Below are 18,436 nucleotides of genomic sequence, written 5' to 3' on the forward strand. Positions count from 1 at the left end.
GAAGCAGTGTCGCGTGCGTGCGAGTAATATTGTGAAGGTAGACCTTTTCTTTCTTTCTTTCTTTCGAGAAACTCAGGGTGTCAGGATGCGGTCTGCGCCTTCTTACTCTACCATACATATTGGATGTAGGTACCTCCTTGCTTTCTTTAGGCAGCTGAGAAGTCGGGAAGAGATCACCAATTTGTGGTTGGAAAGCTTCCATACGTGCGTGTGACCTTTTTGTAACTGCGTAGTCTCAGCTGCGACTTACGTGTGTTATTGGGGTTGGAAGCCACGGGACCAGCATCGTGAGGTCTAAGCGTGAAAAAAAACACAGACTTCACGATGTCAATTACCCCCAGGAAATAGGTAAACTCGTGGAGTTGCTGTTGGAAGTTGGATGTGTAACAAGGCTGGGCCGAGAGTCTGAGACCTCTTCGGCTTCCTACGGCTGCGGTTATTTTCATCCTTTGAAAATTCGGTTTCCAAGTATTGGATCGCATTGCAGGATCCTAGGAACTGAATTGTTCCGTAACTTTCCTACCCATGCACAAAGCACAAGGAGAAATGCATTTATTTATGCAGTGCATGCAGGAATGGCTACTTCATGTAGCCAGGGGCTGAAAATCATCGCTTAATGAGCATTATTCGGATGAGCTCCGGCCTTTTCTCGTCGCCCAAGTCTTATTTCCCCAGAAAATTGCGGATTTTTCGGTTGTGACGTGGGCCTTGACCCAGGGATGGGTTTCAGAGAGCTGTCTCCCGATTCCTTCCGTAGGGAGCATCGGCTGCGACTCGGTCAACTGGCAAGTGAACGAGTTGGAGGAGTGCCTCCGCAACGCCGGATTGCTCCGAGGTCCAGCTACCAAGTTGAACCAAACAGGAGGCGATCAACTGGATCATCCCTCTGAGTTAGTGTGGGACACAACGGTTAGCTCCTGGAGTGGCTAGCCACTTGACGAGTCCTCCCGAAGAACCTTGAGGATGCTTCCGAATAAGTGTCGTATACTCTCTTGCACCTCACTTGCTACCCAAGCTGTCCGAAGGAATATAAAGCCCTCGCATTCCCCCAGATTTATTTTCACTTCATCACCATCACCATCACCACCAGCAGCAGCAGCAGTTCACAGTTCGATATCCATTCCTCTTCGATATACAGCTTGCCACAAACCAATTCATCTCTCTTCTCCATCATTTAAAGCTTTCTATTCCAATAACTCTCTAATCAAAATGGTTTCTGGATCAGTCAACCGAACTTCCCTCCACCCTGGAGGTGTACAGTGAGTTTATCCAGCTCTTTCTCTGCAAACCCATTTGGTGGGATGAGTCCATTCATCGATGTGGCGATATTTTCCCACCGAGGACTTATCCCCACGGATTTCACCTTTACAAAGAAGCTCTACTGACGTCACAATTTAGACCTACTCGTGAGCACACCGAAATTGAAGAGGAGCTCCATGACAAGGCCAACATCGACTATGACCGCGTTGCCATTGTCGCCAACCCTTCAGTAGCAGCTCTATATGAAGATGCTTTGGTTTACGAGACCGGTACTGCCATCACATCCTCAGGTGCCTTGACTGCGTACTCTGGAGCCAAGACCGGTCGTTCTCCCCTTGACAAGCGTATAGTCAGAGAGCCCTCGTCCGAGAAGGAGATCTGGTGGGGCCCTGTCAACAAGCCGATGGAACCCGAAGTACGTAATCACCCGGTTTTGTGGGGTAACTAGTGCGCTTGGCCTTGCGCTAACATTATCAAAACAGGTGTGGAGAATTAACCGCGAGCGTGCTGTCGATTACTTGAACACCAGAAACAGGATTTACGTCGTTGATGGTTTCGCCGGATGGGATGAGCGCTACAGAATTAGAGTTCGTGTTGTCTGCGCTCGCGCCTACCACGCCTTGTTCATGAGGAACATGCTCATCAGGCCCAAGCCTGAAGAGCTTGTTCACTTCGAGCCCGACTACGTCATCTACAATGCTGGAACTTTCCCTGCAAACAGATTCACCACTGGTATGACTTCTTCCACCTCAGTTGCGATCAACTTCGCCGAGAAGGAGATGGTCATTCTTGGCACCGAGTATGCGGGTGAGATGAAGAAGGGTGTCTTCACCATTCTCTTCTACGAAATGCCTGTCAAGCACAACGTCCTCACTCTCCACTCTTCTGCCAACGAGGGAAAGGACGGGGATGTCACTGTTTTCTTCGGTCTTTCCGGAACTGGAAAGACCACTCTGTCTGCTGACCCCAACCGATCATTGATCGGTGATGATGAGCACTGCTGGTCTGACAAGGGTGTCTTCAACATTGAGGGTGGATGCTACGCCAAGTGCGTTGGTCTCTCAGCTGAGAAGGAGCCTGATATTTTCAACTCCATCCGTTTCGGATCCGTTCTCGAGAACGTTGTCTTCAACCCTGACACCAGGGAGGTTGACTACGATGATGTTACCTTAACTGAGAACACCAGAGCTTGCTACCCCATCGAGTACATCCCGAACGCAAAGATTCCTTGCATCGCCGATGCTCACCCATCAAACATTATTCTTCTCACTTGCGATGCCAGCGCTGTCCTTCCCCCAATTAGTAAGCTGAACAATGCCCAGACCATGTACCACTTCATCTCTGGTTACACCTCTAAGATGGCCGGAACTGAGGATGGTGTCTTGGAGCCAACTGCGACTTTCTCTGCTTGCTTTGGACAGCCCTTCCTTGCTCTCCACCCCATGAGATATGCCAGCATGTTGTCTGAGAAGATCACTGAGCACAAGGCCAACGTTTGGCTCTTGAACACCGGTTGGGTCGGTGCCTCTGCCAACAAGGGCGGAAGACGTTGCCCTCTCAAGTACACTCGTGCTATCCTTGATGCTATGTAAGTCTACACCCGAAGTATTACCTTGTATCTACCATTTGCTAACAAACATCTGCAGTCACTCTGGTGAATTGGCCAATGCCGAGTACGAAACCTACGAGACCTTCAACCTCCAGGTTCCTGTCTCAGTCCCTGGTGTTCCTGATCAATTCTTGAACCCTAGCAAGAGCTGGTCTGGTAGCGCATCTGAGTTCACTGATGAGGTCACCAAACTCGGAAAGCTCTTTGTCAGGAACTTTTCCAAGTACGAGTCGGAAGCGACCGCTGAGGTCAAGAGCGCTGCCCCTGTTGTTTAAGCGCGCTTGTTTCAGAAGTTCTTAGATATTCCCCGGTGTCGCTCGGTAGACATCGAGGTTAGAAGCATGGATTTCTAGCTGTACTTTCATTTCATTTCGTTTTTTTTTGTTGTGGGCTACACAAGCAGGCGTTTTGAGTTTTATTTTCTACTTCCTGTATAGGCAATGCTGGAGTGTGTATTTGTGTGCTTCAAAATTTCTTTTATATGATTGTTTTATGAGCATTTGAATTTCTAGCTTATTCAAAAATCGATTCAAATCTGTTCTGATATATCAAAATCCAAGACCTCCATAGTGACATGTCACCTACCGCAGTGCCTACATATGTATTCATACGTCAATATTTTATGGAGGTCGGGATTTTCAGTTGATGAATTGCCGATATGTCGCCATCTACTCTAAAATCAAATCAGCTGCCATGCGACTTTGCCTATGAAGAACGGTTATCACTGGGCGTTCCAAGATGGATGGTCGTGGGGGGTGCTGTGATATTACACTCAACTGAAACGTGCGACCAATCTGCGGCAAATGCAGCCGCAATGTAAACTGAGCAGGACCTGCATGCATATCCTACTCTATCCTCTGAGATTTTGCGTTATTTTTTTTTCTTTCTCTTTCGTACATACATACGAATAGAGGGAATACGTACTCTCTGTACGCATGCTCTGGCTTCAGGTTTTTCGGCGCGTTCGGCGCATTTGATTTATTGATGCTCTGCTCATATTCCTTTATCAAGCTTGAGCTCCTTCTACCAGAGCTACCTGCCTGGGGTAGGTACATGATAGGTGCAGATGTTGCATACTTTAAATAGATTGATACCGGGGATGCCGAGGTACTTGACACGCGATAACGGTATCAAGAGTTATCGCATACCATCCCACGTTTCCCCCCACGCGGGGTCGAAGGACAAGCATTTTAGAGAGAGTTTCGGCGCCAAGTTTTTCCGGCTGGGTGGCTTGCCAAGTCTTATTGACTTGGCAAGCTCTATTTTAAAAGAAATTTTTATTTTAAAGAAAGTTCGGCCATCGTAGCCCGAATTGTCTAGTGGTATTATTCCTGCTTTGGGTTCTCTTGAATTGAATGCAGGAGGTCTCAAGTTCAATCCCAGATTCGGGCCGTCAATGATAGTCTTTTTGATGTTTTATTTCAGTGGAGTAGGTTGACTATTGACAGCTCTTCTTCCTTCTCTATTATGTTGGTTTTTCGAAAGTTCTTGCGCCCTCATTCGTCGAGAAGGACAGGGGTAGTTTAGTAAGCACAAACTGCGTAGCAACGGGCTCCCCCAGCAAAAATGACACTGGCATTAACAGGATGGCATTGGAGGTGGCATATCAATTAATGATGCGGGAGCCTATGGAAGAGACTCATTTCAGGTCGGTATCGGAGTGACATTGGGGTTGGCATCGGAGGTGGATACCTCACTATGTATTAACTGAATGAACTGACTGGATCACTACCGGAGGAGGTGGGCAAACTACTGGAGGCTGCCAAATAGAGTACTGAGCTAGCTAAACTCAGCGATGGGAGCTGGATATGGTCAACGATGGGAGCTAGCCATGTGATGGCTAATGGCAATTAAGATCAATAAACTACTGGAGGGGGGGAAGTACTACATAGAGGTGGTAGAGTTTCTTGAGCAGGATCAAGACCTCGCGGTCGCGAGGTGGGCCACTACTAGTTCTAACAAACCAGAAATTTTATTTTGAAAGTTGTTTGTTTTCGGAGGTTGTAGTGATCCTTTCCCATAGCCGATTTAAGACCACGCCTGTTCGAAACCGGGTTATCATTCTTTGTCCGGAGGAATTCGGAGTAAATACTCAAGTCTAGATGTTGCCGTTGAAAATGAAGTTGCAATGTCTCTTGGCCTTTCTGGATAGTAATTATCCCGGATAAAGATAGGGCTGTGACTTGATCCAGGTAGGTCATGACAGTGATTCGGAAGTTTACGGGGCCTGTGCACAAACATGTAAGCAAGTGGTCCTTTTGTTTCAGCATCTTCTCGCCGGTGTTACTGGTTAGAGAGTTCCATCTGATGTAAAGTCAAGTGAGATGGATGATGAAGCTTGATCATTTACCGATAAAACATTTGCCGCATGCAGTACGACATCTACCATGACCCGCTCTTTGGGCTTCGATATCAGTTGCAGATGAAGGAAAATCAATGCAATGCTCGCATAATCATATGTTGAATTCACTCAGCTGAAACAATGATTTTTTCTTTCTTTCTTGCCACAGCTTTGTGTAGCTCGGCTCACTCATCGCTTGCTTTTGTTGATCATTGGGGATCACTCACTGGTCGTCGTCAATATATCATAATGACTTTGTATCCTTGGGGCAAAAAGCAAGTGGTCTTGTGTAATGAGCCACGCGCATCACAAAGGGCTGCTTATTGGGTGAGCGATTTATATTGGGGGCGCTCTGTAGAGTACGACGGTCCATTCGTTAGATAAACGTGATAACTCGGAGGTTTCAAGAACAAGCAATTCAAAAAATAACAAGAACCACCAAATGTTATTAGGATGATAAAAAACAAAAAGAGGAACGCCACCCGCACACTTCCTTCTATGTGCGCACTGTTTATAGGTTAAAAACAAGTCAGTTTCGCCACGAGAATTATCCAAAAGCCGCTGTTCTACAATATGAAACAATCAGCTGATCGTCAACCTTGAAAGACTTCATGCACAAAACATAGTCAATCAGTCAGCCAGTTTTCCATATCCCCAAGACCGGACAGAATCATTTGCTCACGTTGTACAAATTCCCAACGTTTTCGTCTAGGGCCGGCGCAAACGTAGCGTTGATGTACGTGAATATTGACTCGCTGGCAGGGATACCTAGGTTATCTCTAAGAAATTTGACAACATTCTCGAATCGCTGGTTGGTCTTGATCTTGTAGACATCTTTGTTCAGGATGGGGACCGAGCCAATAGCCTTAAAGCGAATAGAGACTATAAACAGATGAAGGGTTAACGATACATTCTGTATGTAGCCCACCAGAGGAAGTTGATAATAGGACATGAATAAACACCTTTCGTGGGCTTAGGGCTTAGCGCCTTATCGAGAGCCATCCTTCCATCTCGTGGGAGCGAGGTCAGGACCAAGGATGCAGAAAGCGCAACAGGAAGGTCGCCAGCATCCTCTTCTGGAATCTTTGGTGGTGCTGATAGGTCTTCCGGGCCAGGGCTGGGGCTCGCCATGATGTATTGAGTTGCAATTAGCTTTGTGTGGTGTGGGGTTAGAAGTTAAACTCCAATGTGGAGGCTCTGCAAGACGGGAGAGCTAAGGGCTAGGGGTGAATCTACAACATGACACTTCCGAAACAAATCATCGGAAAAGGCTTTAAGCGAAAAGAAGGAAAAAAAAACTGCCAAGGTGCGCGCCTAGAATGAACGACGAAAACAGATATAGTAACTACATGTACTCTACTTTATAAATCTCTTGGGGACTCAATCTTGATTAGTAGCTAGCAGCTGAGAAGATGGACACCAATAGTAATTTTGTTTACCCTAACCATCAAACTAGAAAAAACCACCCTGCAGCCCGACTTTTCTCTTCCCTCCGCCCAGATCATACCCCACATCATCAATTTTGAAAGGAAACCCAGAAAAGAAAAAGAAAAGAAAACTCGAAATAAGAAGATATAAGAGGGCGTAAATAATGTATGGAGGTGGTCTAACATCGACAAAAAAAAGTGATCCGATATCAAGTCTCCATTTACATTAGTACTTCGAAATGGAACTAGTATTTCCCCTCTGGTTTACTCTAGGATTAGCTTTGTGACCTTTCCGATAGCAATTGTTTGTCCCTAAATCAAAGGCGATTAGATTCCATTAGTAGATTTAAGGGACCGAATGATCTACCTGCTCACGGAGGGTGAAACGCCCTAGCTGCTGATAATCTTCGTATGTTTCGATAGCAAAGGAATCGCCGCTAGCTGCCTCGAGACGGGCAATGATTGCTTGTCCTGCATGGAATTTTAGCATCCGCGGGATATATATAGGTATCCTAAATCTTACCTTTACTAGCAAAGGCAGGCGGCTTCTTAGACTTCCTTCCAGTTCCTTTCTCTAGCTTATGCAGCAGCTGTGTGAAAACAACTTCCTGAATAGTAGTATGCACATGCATGACACATCCGAATCCAGCGGTCAAGATATTCTTAAGATCGAGAATGTGAATCTGAGCCTCGAAAGCGGTAACACAATGAATGGGTTTTTTCGCAGAGGTCAACACGAAACCGGTAGTCACATCTTCTTCTTCAACACCTTTGACACGTATACGAACTTGGTCTCCGCATTGGGCATGGTTAATCTCCTCTTCCGTTTCGGAATAGATCGCAATAACCTCAATAGGCGTGCGGCCGGGCATCATAAGAAGGTTCCCACCCTTCCTGACGAATCCTGACTCAACTTTGCCTTCGATCACAGTTCCCATATCCTATACGACACCAAAGTTAAAAACGACTGGGAGTTAAAGTAATGGGCCTAGTTCTACCTTGTATTTGCTGGAAATTGGCATCATAAACGGCGCCTTGAGCTTACGTTCCAGGGTCTTCATATTGTCCAGATATTCAAGGAGCGAAGGCCCGTCGTACCACGGGCAAAGCTCCTTTGGTACTCTGGTGTTCAGACCAGCGCCAGTTAATGCCGACAAAGGCATAAAAAATAGATCTACACTCTATCAGTTTTTGAACAATTTCTTGTATTTGAATATGCTGCTTTACCTGTCTTAGGATTATAGCCTGTGCCTTTCAAAAACTGTGTCAGTTTTGTTGTACACTCGGTAAAACGATCCTTGCTCCATTCCACAGTGGGGTCATCCATCTTGTTCACCACGACAATTAATTTGTTAACACCCTGAGTTTTTGCAAGCACAGCGTGCTCTCTAGTCTGGCCTCCTTTCTCAAAACCGGTCTCATATTCTCCCTTTCTCGCCGAGATGACTAAAATTCCAACATCTGCCTGTGAAGCACCTCCAATCATGCTAGGTACGAAGGTTTTGTGTCCAGGGGCATCAAGAATAGTATATCGTCGCTTTTCTGTTTCGAAATATGCACGACCAACCTCAACTGTCTTTCCTTTGGAGCGCTCTTCTTTTGTCAAGTCAAGTGCCCATGAAAGATACCATGATTCACGACCTTGCTCTTTAGCATCACGCTTGTATTTATCCATTGTGCGCTCGTCAACCATTCCTGTGGCATAGAGAATGGCACCACCAAGTGAAGACTTTCCTGCATCGACGTGTCCGATGAAGATAAGGTTTACGTGTTCCTGAACCCATGTGTTAATAATGTCCTAATTTATAGCAGATTCCATCGCTGTAAGAAGCTCGTGCACTCCTCCCGGAGAGGGGGAAGATTTTTTTTTAGGGAATATGCACTCCAAGACCATCTGTTAAATACCTTTCCGTAAAGCTCCTCGAGGGTCATTTCATCAACCTCTTCCTCCTGCTCCTTCGCGACGGCATCCGCTTCTCTCTTCTGTGCCGCGGCCTCTGCCTCTGCCGCTGCTGCCGTGACGGTGGCTGAAGACTTTGGGGCTGCAGCGGGGGTAGTAGTTGTTGATTTGCTTGGAGCGGCCTTAGCTTCAGGTTCCTTGGTTGCCGGAGCTTCCTTAGTAGAAGCAACAGGGGCGTCCTTCTTAGCTGCCGGAGGAGTCGCGGCACCCCCAATTGTAAGAACCTTGGCACCCAGAGGTTCGCCTCCTCCAATCTTCAAAACCTTTGGCGCAGTTGGAGCAGCAGCAGCGGCCGGAGTCGCAGCGGATTTGGGAGCCGTAGGTACGGGGGTACTAGTTCCAGGGGTGCTGGCCCCAGAGTTGGGGTTTCTAGCGATCTGAGGTACTTGCTGCTGTTGCTGCTGCCTTTGAATATGAGGAGGACGATATGCTTGCTGCTGTTGCTGTGGCTGCTGGTTATAAAACTGGCCTGGCTGCTGTCCATAGGCCGCTTGCTGCTGTCCATACCCAGTATTGTATGCGCCGTACTGCGCGTATTGGTCATATCCCTGCTGTGCGCCGTATTGCCCATACTGAGAATACTGTTGGTTTTGCTGGCTGTATCCGTATGGTTGTTGTTGACCACCGTATGCACCACCTGGTATAAAAGAGGCCGCACCGGGAGTGAATGTAGCCGCACCGGGCGAGAACGACGGGGCGTTGTACGACGGCCTAAACTGTTGTTGTGGCTGTTGTTGGCGTTGCTGCTGCTGTTGCTGAATGTTCAGTTGCTCTTGTGTTTGTCTGGCGAGGTCATTGTCATCGCCTGCAGCGTCTTCCCAGGAATTTGGAGTGTTCCCAGACATGATGAGAGGGGTAGTGAGGGGTAGATTTGTCGAGTAACCACCGAAGAGGGAAGGGAGTGGGCTGGTGGGTGACGGAGCTTAATAAAACCCTTCTAAGGATATCGAGTCTTCAAAATCGCCTCAAGGCTACAAAAGATATTGGAGCTCTTTGCGCTGTGGGGCGGGGGATGGGATGGGTGTTGGTGTTGGTGTTGGTGAAGATGAGAAGAGCTTTTTGTTCTCCGGCGATTAGTGGGGCTGTGGTTACGCTAGCAGGGAAGAGTGAGCTAACGTCCATTGTTTTTGTGACAACAATTACAAATTCACAAGATACCACCCCCCAGAAACTCTGCACAATGACATCTTAGACTATCTAAAGTACGTTTGGATGTATTAGGTAGTACATGGTACGCCTTCCTTTCCTGTACTGTACATAGACTTACCTATTGGCGTGTCAATCACGAACATGAGGCAATATTACCATTTACAACAATAGTAAACACATGTTTCGTATTTATTTATTTATTTTGCAAGAGGATAGTAGGCCGTTCTACGTATGATATGGTTACATGATCTGTGCATAGTACTGGGAATGGGGTAAAACTGATACCACATTAGTACGGGATTGCAAGAATATACCACTTTATCTCTATATTTTAGCAAAATATGCGGTAGCTAATGTTACTGTAATTCTATAGCATTGTCAAAGACTGCAGCAGTAACTTCGCCCATATTTCTGTTACTGTATGTACGTACATGTAGGTAAGGGAAATAATCGAGTGATAACTTGTGATCAAAGTAATTTTCCGTGACGTAAAGTACATACATACAGTAGGCTAGGTATCTGACGGGCCCTTCATTTGGGGTACGTGTGCTTAGGTTTTAGAAGAAATGGTAAAACTAATCAATATAGGCGTTTTGCTTTAAAATTGAGATGAAGTAAAAGAAATACAGCAAATAGTCTCCGACAATTCAGATGTATAGAATCGTTACCACTAGAACGCAAGTGAATCCTCAAACAGTTTTGACAGTTCCTCCCTCTGGGGTGTAACGTCCTCATTCAAATTTGGCGCTAACATCAAGACTCTCCTCTGTGGGATCGTGCCTTCTACAAGCCCCGCGATATCGCCAGAATTGAAACCAAGATCTTGGATACCCTTAGGCTGGTCACCAAGCCCGTAAAGAAATTTCTTAAGTGCCTCACTGAGCACCTCGCCGGCATCTTCTCTTCTTACATTGGAAATGTCTACCCCGAATGCTTCAGCCGCAGCTAGATGACGTTCAGGATTGGAGGCGGCAGTGAACCTGAATACTGCGGGTGCGGTAACAGCTACACTAACCTATTTTTCGCAGGGATATCAGTTAAGTGAAGATATAAACTTGAGAGTTAAAATACATACACCATGGGGAATAATTGAATGCGGGACATCGTATCCCTTGTGTTTATACCCTTTGTTACCCCCCGAAATTGGGTAACTCATTCCGTGACACAGGTGCACACCTGCATTTCCAAAACCAACTCCGGCTAGGGTTGCTGCGAGGAGCATCTGGCTCTGTGCCTCAAAATCATCCGGGTCTCTGACAGCTCTTGGGAGGTATTTGATTGTCATCTGTAGGGCTTTAAATGAAAATACATCGCTAATGGGGTTGGCGCCCTGGTAAGCTGGTCTGAGTATTGGGTTGGTTGGCCTTGGAGTACGTTCGTTATAAGGTATTGCTGTGTATGATTCAAGAGCATGGCATAGCACATCAAGTCCTGAAGATGCATGGACAGCCGATGGCATCGTACGGGTGTTGAGAGGGTCACAGATTCCAAGGGTCGGCTTAAGGACACGGTGAGCAACACCGGTTTTTGCTTTCTTGTCTACCAGATCACTACATGCGATCCTGTAAGCTTAAACCAACGAGAAGGATGAGGAGGATGAGGAGAGGCAGGAGTAAAGGTGAAAATTACAAGATAGCTGTGCCGGTTGTCTCACTGCCGGTTCCTGCGGTAGTTGGGACACAGATCAGTGGCCTCAGAGATTTTGTAATTGGAAGTCCCTTGCCCAAGGGTGCATTAACCTAGTTATAAATATTAGTGTTGGGTTTTAATAGTTCTAAGGGGATGAAAAGGCTCACAAAATCTAGGAAATCTGCTTCTGGAAAGCATGTGTACAAATTCATCAACTTTGCAGTATCCATGACACTTCCCCCACCCACGGCAAGGTAAGCATCTCCGTTTACCCTCTTGCTAAATTCAATTGCTTTTTTGATTGAATAATCTTTGGGCTCTACGCGTACGTCGCTAAAGATTTCGTACTTGATTCCCTCTTTCTCTAAAGCCTCAATTGCAGTCTTCATAGACTGGAGCTTCGCCACAGTTTGGTCAGTAACCACAACTACCTTCTTTGCCTTCATATTGGCAAAGTCCATGCCAACCTCCCGTGTAGAGCCAGGGCCAAAACGTATGCTAGATGCAGCCATTTCAAAAGCATACTCTTTCATTCCTGCATGGTCTGTCGGCGTTGTAACCCCACGATTTCCATTCTTAAAGAGATTCGTCAAGGAGTGTTTATGATTATGATGATGTGAAGGTTGACCGTGACACGGACACGAAGGTGGGTGAGTGTATTGCACTGTTCTGAGAAGTCCTAGGGCTCGTGTGCGAGCAGTAGGGGCGACGCAGGCAACAACCATGATTGGGCTCTCAAATCGATTTCACTTTGGGGGGAGTTGGGTGAGCTGAGATGAAGGGAGATAGAGGAGATTGTACGGATTATGTACTAGTTTGAGCACCCAATACAGTCCTGGAATACTTAGATACATCATACAGGCTCGGACTTCAGGAGCGTATTGCGGGGTGACTTGTCGGCCCGAGCTATTGCATAGGTACATGTATTTACTTACCTATCGTAATCCAACGGAACTTTCCGAGAGTGTGGGGTAGCTGTAACGACCCACGGGCCACGAGACTCAAGTAGTACCGTGTTGAGGGTAAGTGATCAGAATCTGATAAGTGAATGTTACAGTGAATAGGTGTATTTGTCATCACTTTTCGCTACACACTAGTACAGAGGTGTCTCTGCCATCCAGTAAAGGAACCCTAAACCCTCGCTCCTAATTATTAACATGTACTCTACATAACATACAGAGAATAAACTATCAAGAATCTTTCTGAGTAACAGTTAGCAATGTTCCGCAACAAAAGACTTACATGCCCCGAGTATGGGGCTACTGCTTTGGCGATATGATGGGGGTCGGGCGCCCAATGTCATAGTAGGTACTAAAGTCAGACTACACAGCTCTTCCAATCTCATCATTACAATGTTTGTTTTGGTATTTAGCTTTAGTCGGGCTTAGTGATGGTTTAGCTTGATGGGGTACATTGCCAGAGTACTCATTTGACACTACATGTAGTATGGTAATAAAAAAAAACTCAAAAAAAATGTAGATTAATTAAAGTGTAAACAATTTTGTAGATGCTTTAAAGTCCTGAGTGCAAATATTGAAACCTGCAGCTGGTAGAGATGTACATATAGCGCTACTACGAGGGTTATAACAAATACAGGTGTTTGCGTATGGTTTTTTGTCGAGCAGGATCATTGATTTGGAGTGGGTTCTGGATCTTCCAGTGAGATACAGTACCAAAAAAGCGGGTGGATCCAGTACTATCTTTGGCAAAATACCGTATTGTTACGGTATTGTTACAGTATTAATACGGTATAATAGTTAGGATTCCGATTTAATTCGGAAGTTTTGCACGATTCCGTATTGGTATAGTACTTATTACATCCCCTTTTTTCGTACTATATAGCCTCATATTTACTCATACTCAAGTATGTGCAATTAAATACTGTATGTTTTTGCAATATTTAGGCCTACTCAAAGAGCAACTGTTGCGGCTCTCGCATGAAGCTCGGCCCCCCACTTCAGACCCGATCTTAATTGTCACAATTTTTAGGGTAAATTGCTGTCTCGGGAGTACACAGGATACTAGGTACACTAGAGTACCTACTCAGCTAAAGTACATGTACCTATGTAGGTACATGTAGTAGTAGATGTACCTACATGCACGTACCAAAATGACATCAACCCTCGTTGAGCCCTGGGGCAACCCACAGGCGTATTTATCATTCTGCGCGCGTTGCTCAAAGAACGACCGATCCCCGAAACGATCCCCAATCAAAGTTTCACCTCCCAGGTGACGGGCTGTTTCATAGATACACACCACCCCACCCCACCCCACCTCCATCCTTCTTTCTAACAACTACACTCTCTCTGAGTCTTTTCAGTATCACAAACGCTCATTCAACTCTGCGTTCTTAGGAGAAGCCATGGCTTCATCTCGAGCTACAGCCTCGCGTCGAAGCTCGAAAGATTTTACTACTCCGTTACGCCGCTCAAACCGTCTTAACCCCCGCCTAGTTACTTATGCAGACCCTCCAGAGGTCATCAGTGGGAATGGATCTAACTCGCCTCTCATTCCCACGAAGAGATGGAGTAAAACCGATGTAAAGGAACCCAGTCCAAAGCTTCGTCACCAATCTAGACCTTCGAATGATCTCACACAAAAATTCTCACAAAAAAGATGTCGCACCAAGGGTGAAAAGACACCCGATCCCGAGGAATTGGATGAGGAACTACTGAGGCGTACATGCGAAAGCCTAAATATCGACTACTCACTTTTTGACGACTGGACTGAGGATCCTAGAGGGATGAGGATCGAGGATATGAAGATCCCGTTTTTGCCGAGCGAGATTATGCTCCAGATATTTAGCGAATGCAGACCCGAGGTCCTTGTTGAATGCAAGAAAACCTGTAGACGATTCCGAGATCTATTGTCTGGGAACTCAAGGTATCTATTCTTGATTTTTAACAACTATTTTTTTCTCTCTTTTCTCCGGAACCCATATTGAAACATGATGTTTCTATGCAGTATCTGGCGTAAAGCTCGCGATAAGAGCTATCCGGGACTACCATTGAAACTTCCCCTGGACTTTGATGAAGAAGAATTATTCGATATGACAACTGGCAAGAAATGCGATTATTGTGATACTAAGAAGAAAGTCCGACCATACTACGTTTGGAGTGTCCGATGTTGTCAGGTATAGTTTATAAAATCTCGTTTTAGACACCAGCCCCATTGACTAATCAAATTCACTAGGAATGTATAAAAACTCTGACACTTTCCGCGTCCGAGTTCAAACGAATGCTCAAAAGGAAAGTAGGAGAATCATCTGATTGGGACGCTCAAAAACGTGAGCTCATATGCCATACTATCAAATGGCACGATCTACCTACAGGAGCAAGACTCTGTTGGAAGGAGGAAGCCTATGCACGGATAAACGAAGCCGAGGAGGTGTTGCTTGAAGAGAGGTTCCGGGAATGGTATTTGGAATCATCTGTTAGCAAAGATATGAGGGAAGTCTTCTGGGTTTTGGAGGATTGGGGAGCCGATGTTCCACGTATGATGAAGAAGGATAAGGAAAATGAAAAGAATAAAGTAATAGATGCTAGGAAAGAGTTATACAAAGCCTGGTGCTTAAAGGTTAGAAATCCTCCCTAACCTATACTAAATTAGAAATAGTGTTTATTGGTGCCACATAGATCCTTCCAAATCCCATACCTAGCGAAACCCTTCCTTTGCTCTCAGCATACAACAGTACCGTTAATAAACCTGGGTTTCTCACCAAAAAAGAGTTCGTTTTATCCCTTCCTCGTCTCATACGTGATAGCATCCGTTTCGACGATGAGGTTCGTCGTCACAAAGCCCTCGAGCGTCAAAACCGGCTCAAGCACGATGATCTGCTGGAAGAAACAGTTCAGCAGGTTATGCATGCCCTCATTCGTGAAGGCTCGGCGAAAAATTGGGGCAGCATAGTGAGAGAAAAGGTCAAAGAAGCAAGCTCATCCAAGATAGATCTGAAATTCCCTAAGGATACTCCGGAGGCTGTCTTGCGGGAATGGAGATGGCGTTGTAATGACTTAGGGATTCCACTGCTGTACCGTTTTGCGAACCTATTGGAAGAGGCGTTGGACCGCGAGACTTCTCCATACCGGGATTTACTCCATCCCAGTGTTTTTGAATTTTTCGAGAACGAAGAGGACCGTATCTTTACCTGTCACGGATTGTCGATGCAATTCACCCACATCGGGCCCACATTTCATAGGTGTAAATATAAAGAACGCATGACTTTGTTGGAGCTGGCGCAACATTTTGTTGAGATGGGGATACACCAACAGGACCTAACTCATTTGATCGTGGGTAAATGGGAGTATATGATCAAGTTTGCTCCTTCAGCAAACTTTTATCCATCTTGCCGTCACAGTCTAGGGAGGAGGGATAGGCAACGAAAAATTACACAGTTCTTGCAAAGGTCATAGGCAATCTTTAGTAGGATGCTTCTGGTAACCGAGTTTTGGTTTCTTCGTTGTAATAAATTGCTAACTAGTAGCTCGTTTATTATTCTTTTTACATTTTTCTTTCTTTCTGGGGGTAATGGTAGTGGATCATTAACGCTAATGGCATCTTGGGCATTGATTTGAAGTGAGTACATGAACGCGGGTCTGGGAAAACCTGACATGGGCCCAAATCTAATAATCACGAATCACCAACCAATCTACCCAAAAGCTTCCCCTGCTGCTATAATTTGTTTGTTCAAGGGTGTATATTATATTTCCAAGAATTCATTTGGCCGGTAGGAGGTTTCGTATCAAATTAGTTGAAACCTGCTGTTTAGAGATATTAGATAAGCAAATACTCAAATTTTTTGCTCTGACAGCACCACGAGAATTTTAGCCCTTGCTTGATATACTTGTTTCCCGTATCTGGTGGTTGTGCAGAAATGGATTTCTTTTTCGCTGCTTGTTGTGTTACGTCCTGGACTTCGCCGACCCATAAGTTAAATTTTACTAGATATGCGCTCACATGGTATATATATATCTAATTATGCATTATAAGAATATCCTAAGTCCACTATCAGATAAATTATAAGATATAATTAGGAGGAGAAATTTGGTGAGCCATTTTTATTGAATCCTGATCATTGACCCGCTAACAAAGTGGGTGGTATGGTTCCGGGATTCATGTATATATGTATTTAAGGCATGTGCCAAGAATGTTCTATCACATTTTCTACTTCCGAGCTCATAGGAGGTCATTACCAAATCTATACCGCTGTATGTACAGTACTGTAGGTACTCTTACGTACCAGACCCCGAGAATCTCACTGGGCTATGGGATACCCAACCCTGATCTCTTAGTTCTTCGAACATGCTAAGATGTATTGTTTTATGTAGTTTTGCTATCTTACAACCTTGAAGGATGCCCTCAATATATTTGAACTCACTTTTAATAATTATTAACTTTAATGTGTTTGATCCTTTTTCTCTCAACTACAGAGTGGCCGGTCGTTATCTAGGATTATGGGGACGGTAAGGATGGGGGGGGGGGGGGGGGGGCTATTTTACACTCCAGAATACCACACATACTAAGCAAGTTGGAATAAGTTATGCCCTCCTAGGCCCCTACCGTCAGGACCTCAACAGTATCCGCATTTAAAAGTTCGCCCCAATTTATCAGTTACGGGCTCAAACCTAGAGATCAATCAAAATCGTCTTTAACGTAAGATCAGGTATGTGACATATAAAGAAAGCATAGAAGGCTTAGACCACGCCTCAAGCTCAACGCTCAAGAGGTAATTTATTTTACTCGTTCCTGCAAGCCTATTATTTGAATTTATTAGCCGTAATTTTCATCCCACTCCTCCTCCTCCTCGTCATCAACTGGTGGAGGGATGGGCTCTTTTTTCTTCAAGAGGTCGATACGATCGAGGGGACATCTAGGGGAAGGACCCAAAAGTCAGCAGTAGTCAAGAGTATTAGTTACCAGAGCCCTTACGTCGAATGAAGCTTCAACCATGGATGGATACACTCCAGATCGAACATATGCGCTGTATGACAAGGAAGTACGACCACCAAAGGATATGGGTCTAAGTTGCCGATGTTCATTAGCCGCCATTTAGTGCTAGAGCTAATTCCTAAGAACTATATGTAGAGACTCACCATCAAGGAAAGCAGTATTGCATATACTACAAGTATCGTCCTACATAAACCCATCCTACTCTTAGCTCAGTCACACCTGAACTAGTAGAGCAGACGACATACCTTCTTCAGCTTATTCTTCGGCACCCTCTCCAGCCCATCAAAAAAGCTATCCGGCACACCTTGGACCTTTGCACCCGGGTCACTCGCTTCTGATATCAGCTGTTGCAAAAGACTTTCCATCACTGGTGTATCTGGAAGTTCTCGAAAAGCTGCAGCTAGCGACCGGAAAGGCGCTTCATTATCCTCGGCCGCCCCTCCTCCACTACTGTTTGCATTTGCGAGGTCGAGAGTGGCAAAGAAGCCGGATAGGTCTATGCGTTGACGAGGTGGCGGTTGGGATGTGACAGGCCCACAGATGTTGTGGTCGTCTGGGACTGTGTTAGCATCTCGGGTTCGAGACGAATATTGGTTTCATTACCTTCGTAGCTCGCCATGCTCTTTATTTATTTTGTTCAGGATTCTTGCACGAGATGAGATGGAAGTGTGAGATGGGGGAGCGCGGGGTTCCTTGCATGTACGTATGCACATGCCACTTCCCTGCGCAGACAAGCATTTGAGCCTCACAAGTAACAATACCTACAGGTACAGCCGCCTCTCGATATAAGGATACGGTCGGGACCGAAAATCTGTGTTGAATATGTTCTTATAAGGCGAGTATCACTATAAGGAGTAAGGAGATACTGGTAAAAGGTATTTCGGGACCACCAGTTGCTATTATTATAACGAGAGTATCACTATATGAAGTATCACTATAACGAGAGTCGACTGTATACGGTATTCAAGGATGGCACTTTCGATTCTCAAAACCAACTTTTACCCACTTTAAATAATGTGGGAAAGAAACAAGGAAACACCTAGACACAAATCTCAAGAGAGCCACCACAAGCTAAGGGCTTAAAATGTCATCAAAAAGAAGAAAACCATAAC

General features: G+C 45.4%; 6 protein-coding genes across 6 annotated transcripts; 2 read left to right on the top strand and 4 right to left on the bottom strand.

The window, feature by feature from the left end:
• Positions 1-1,209: 1,209 nt before the first annotated feature.
• LAJ45_01867 (uncharacterized protein) lies at positions 1,210-3,144 on the top strand (the record flags this gene model as incomplete). The annotated part of the gene is made up of 4 exons (XM_046111460.1): positions 1,210-1,259; positions 1,399-1,675; positions 1,743-2,848; positions 2,907-3,144. The coding sequence occupies 4 exons, from the start codon at positions 1,210-1,212 to the stop codon at positions 3,142-3,144; spliced, it is 1,671 nt and encodes a 556-aa protein (XP_045975404.1).
• Positions 3,145-5,757: 2,613 nt separating this feature from the next.
• On the bottom strand, positions 5,758-6,341 carry LAJ45_01868 (uncharacterized protein; the record flags this gene model as incomplete). Its single annotated transcript, XM_046111461.1, has 3 exons — positions 5,758-5,817; positions 5,893-6,092; positions 6,173-6,341. The coding sequence occupies 3 exons, from the start codon at positions 6,339-6,341 to the stop codon at positions 5,758-5,760; spliced, it is 429 nt and encodes a 142-aa protein (XP_045975405.1).
• A 560-nt stretch (positions 6,342-6,901) lies between these two features.
• LAJ45_01869 (uncharacterized protein) lies at positions 6,902-9,442 on the bottom strand (the record flags this gene model as incomplete). Its single annotated transcript, XM_046111462.1, has 6 exons — positions 6,902-6,949; positions 7,005-7,108; positions 7,161-7,578; positions 7,636-7,811; positions 7,865-8,411; positions 8,543-9,442. 6 exons carry the CDS (start codon positions 9,440-9,442, stop codon positions 6,902-6,904), a joined length of 2,193 nt encoding a protein of 730 aa, XP_045975406.1.
• A 974-nt stretch (positions 9,443-10,416) lies between these two features.
• On the bottom strand, positions 10,417-12,100 carry LAJ45_01870 (uncharacterized protein; the record flags this gene model as incomplete). The annotated part of the gene is made up of 5 exons (XM_046111463.1): positions 10,417-10,761; positions 10,822-11,296; positions 11,376-11,485; positions 11,543-11,767; positions 11,843-12,100. 5 exons carry the CDS (start codon positions 12,098-12,100, stop codon positions 10,417-10,419), a joined length of 1,413 nt encoding a protein of 470 aa, XP_045975407.1.
• A 1,734-nt stretch (positions 12,101-13,834) lies between these two features.
• Positions 13,835-15,815, top strand: LAJ45_01871 (uncharacterized protein; the record flags this gene model as incomplete). The annotated part of the gene is made up of 6 exons (XM_046111464.1): positions 13,835-13,914; positions 13,992-14,258; positions 14,340-14,508; positions 14,568-14,951; positions 15,011-15,573; positions 15,788-15,815. 6 exons carry the CDS (start codon positions 13,835-13,837, stop codon positions 15,813-15,815), a joined length of 1,491 nt encoding a protein of 496 aa, XP_045975408.1.
• Positions 15,816-17,144: 1,329 nt separating this feature from the next.
• LAJ45_01872 (uncharacterized protein) lies at positions 17,145-17,943 on the bottom strand (the record flags this gene model as incomplete). The annotated part of the gene is made up of 5 exons (XM_046111465.1): positions 17,145-17,244; positions 17,304-17,394; positions 17,468-17,507; positions 17,570-17,877; positions 17,928-17,943. The coding sequence occupies 5 exons, from the start codon at positions 17,941-17,943 to the stop codon at positions 17,145-17,147; spliced, it is 555 nt and encodes a 184-aa protein (XP_045975409.1).
• Positions 17,944-18,436: the final 493 nt, after the last annotated feature.

This window comes from Morchella importuna (genome assembly GCF_003444635.1).
Source record: "Morchella importuna strain M04M26 chromosome Unknown Morimp01GS003, whole genome shotgun sequence".
Taxonomy (NCBI): domain Eukaryota; kingdom Fungi; phylum Ascomycota; class Pezizomycetes; order Pezizales; family Morchellaceae; genus Morchella; species Morchella importuna.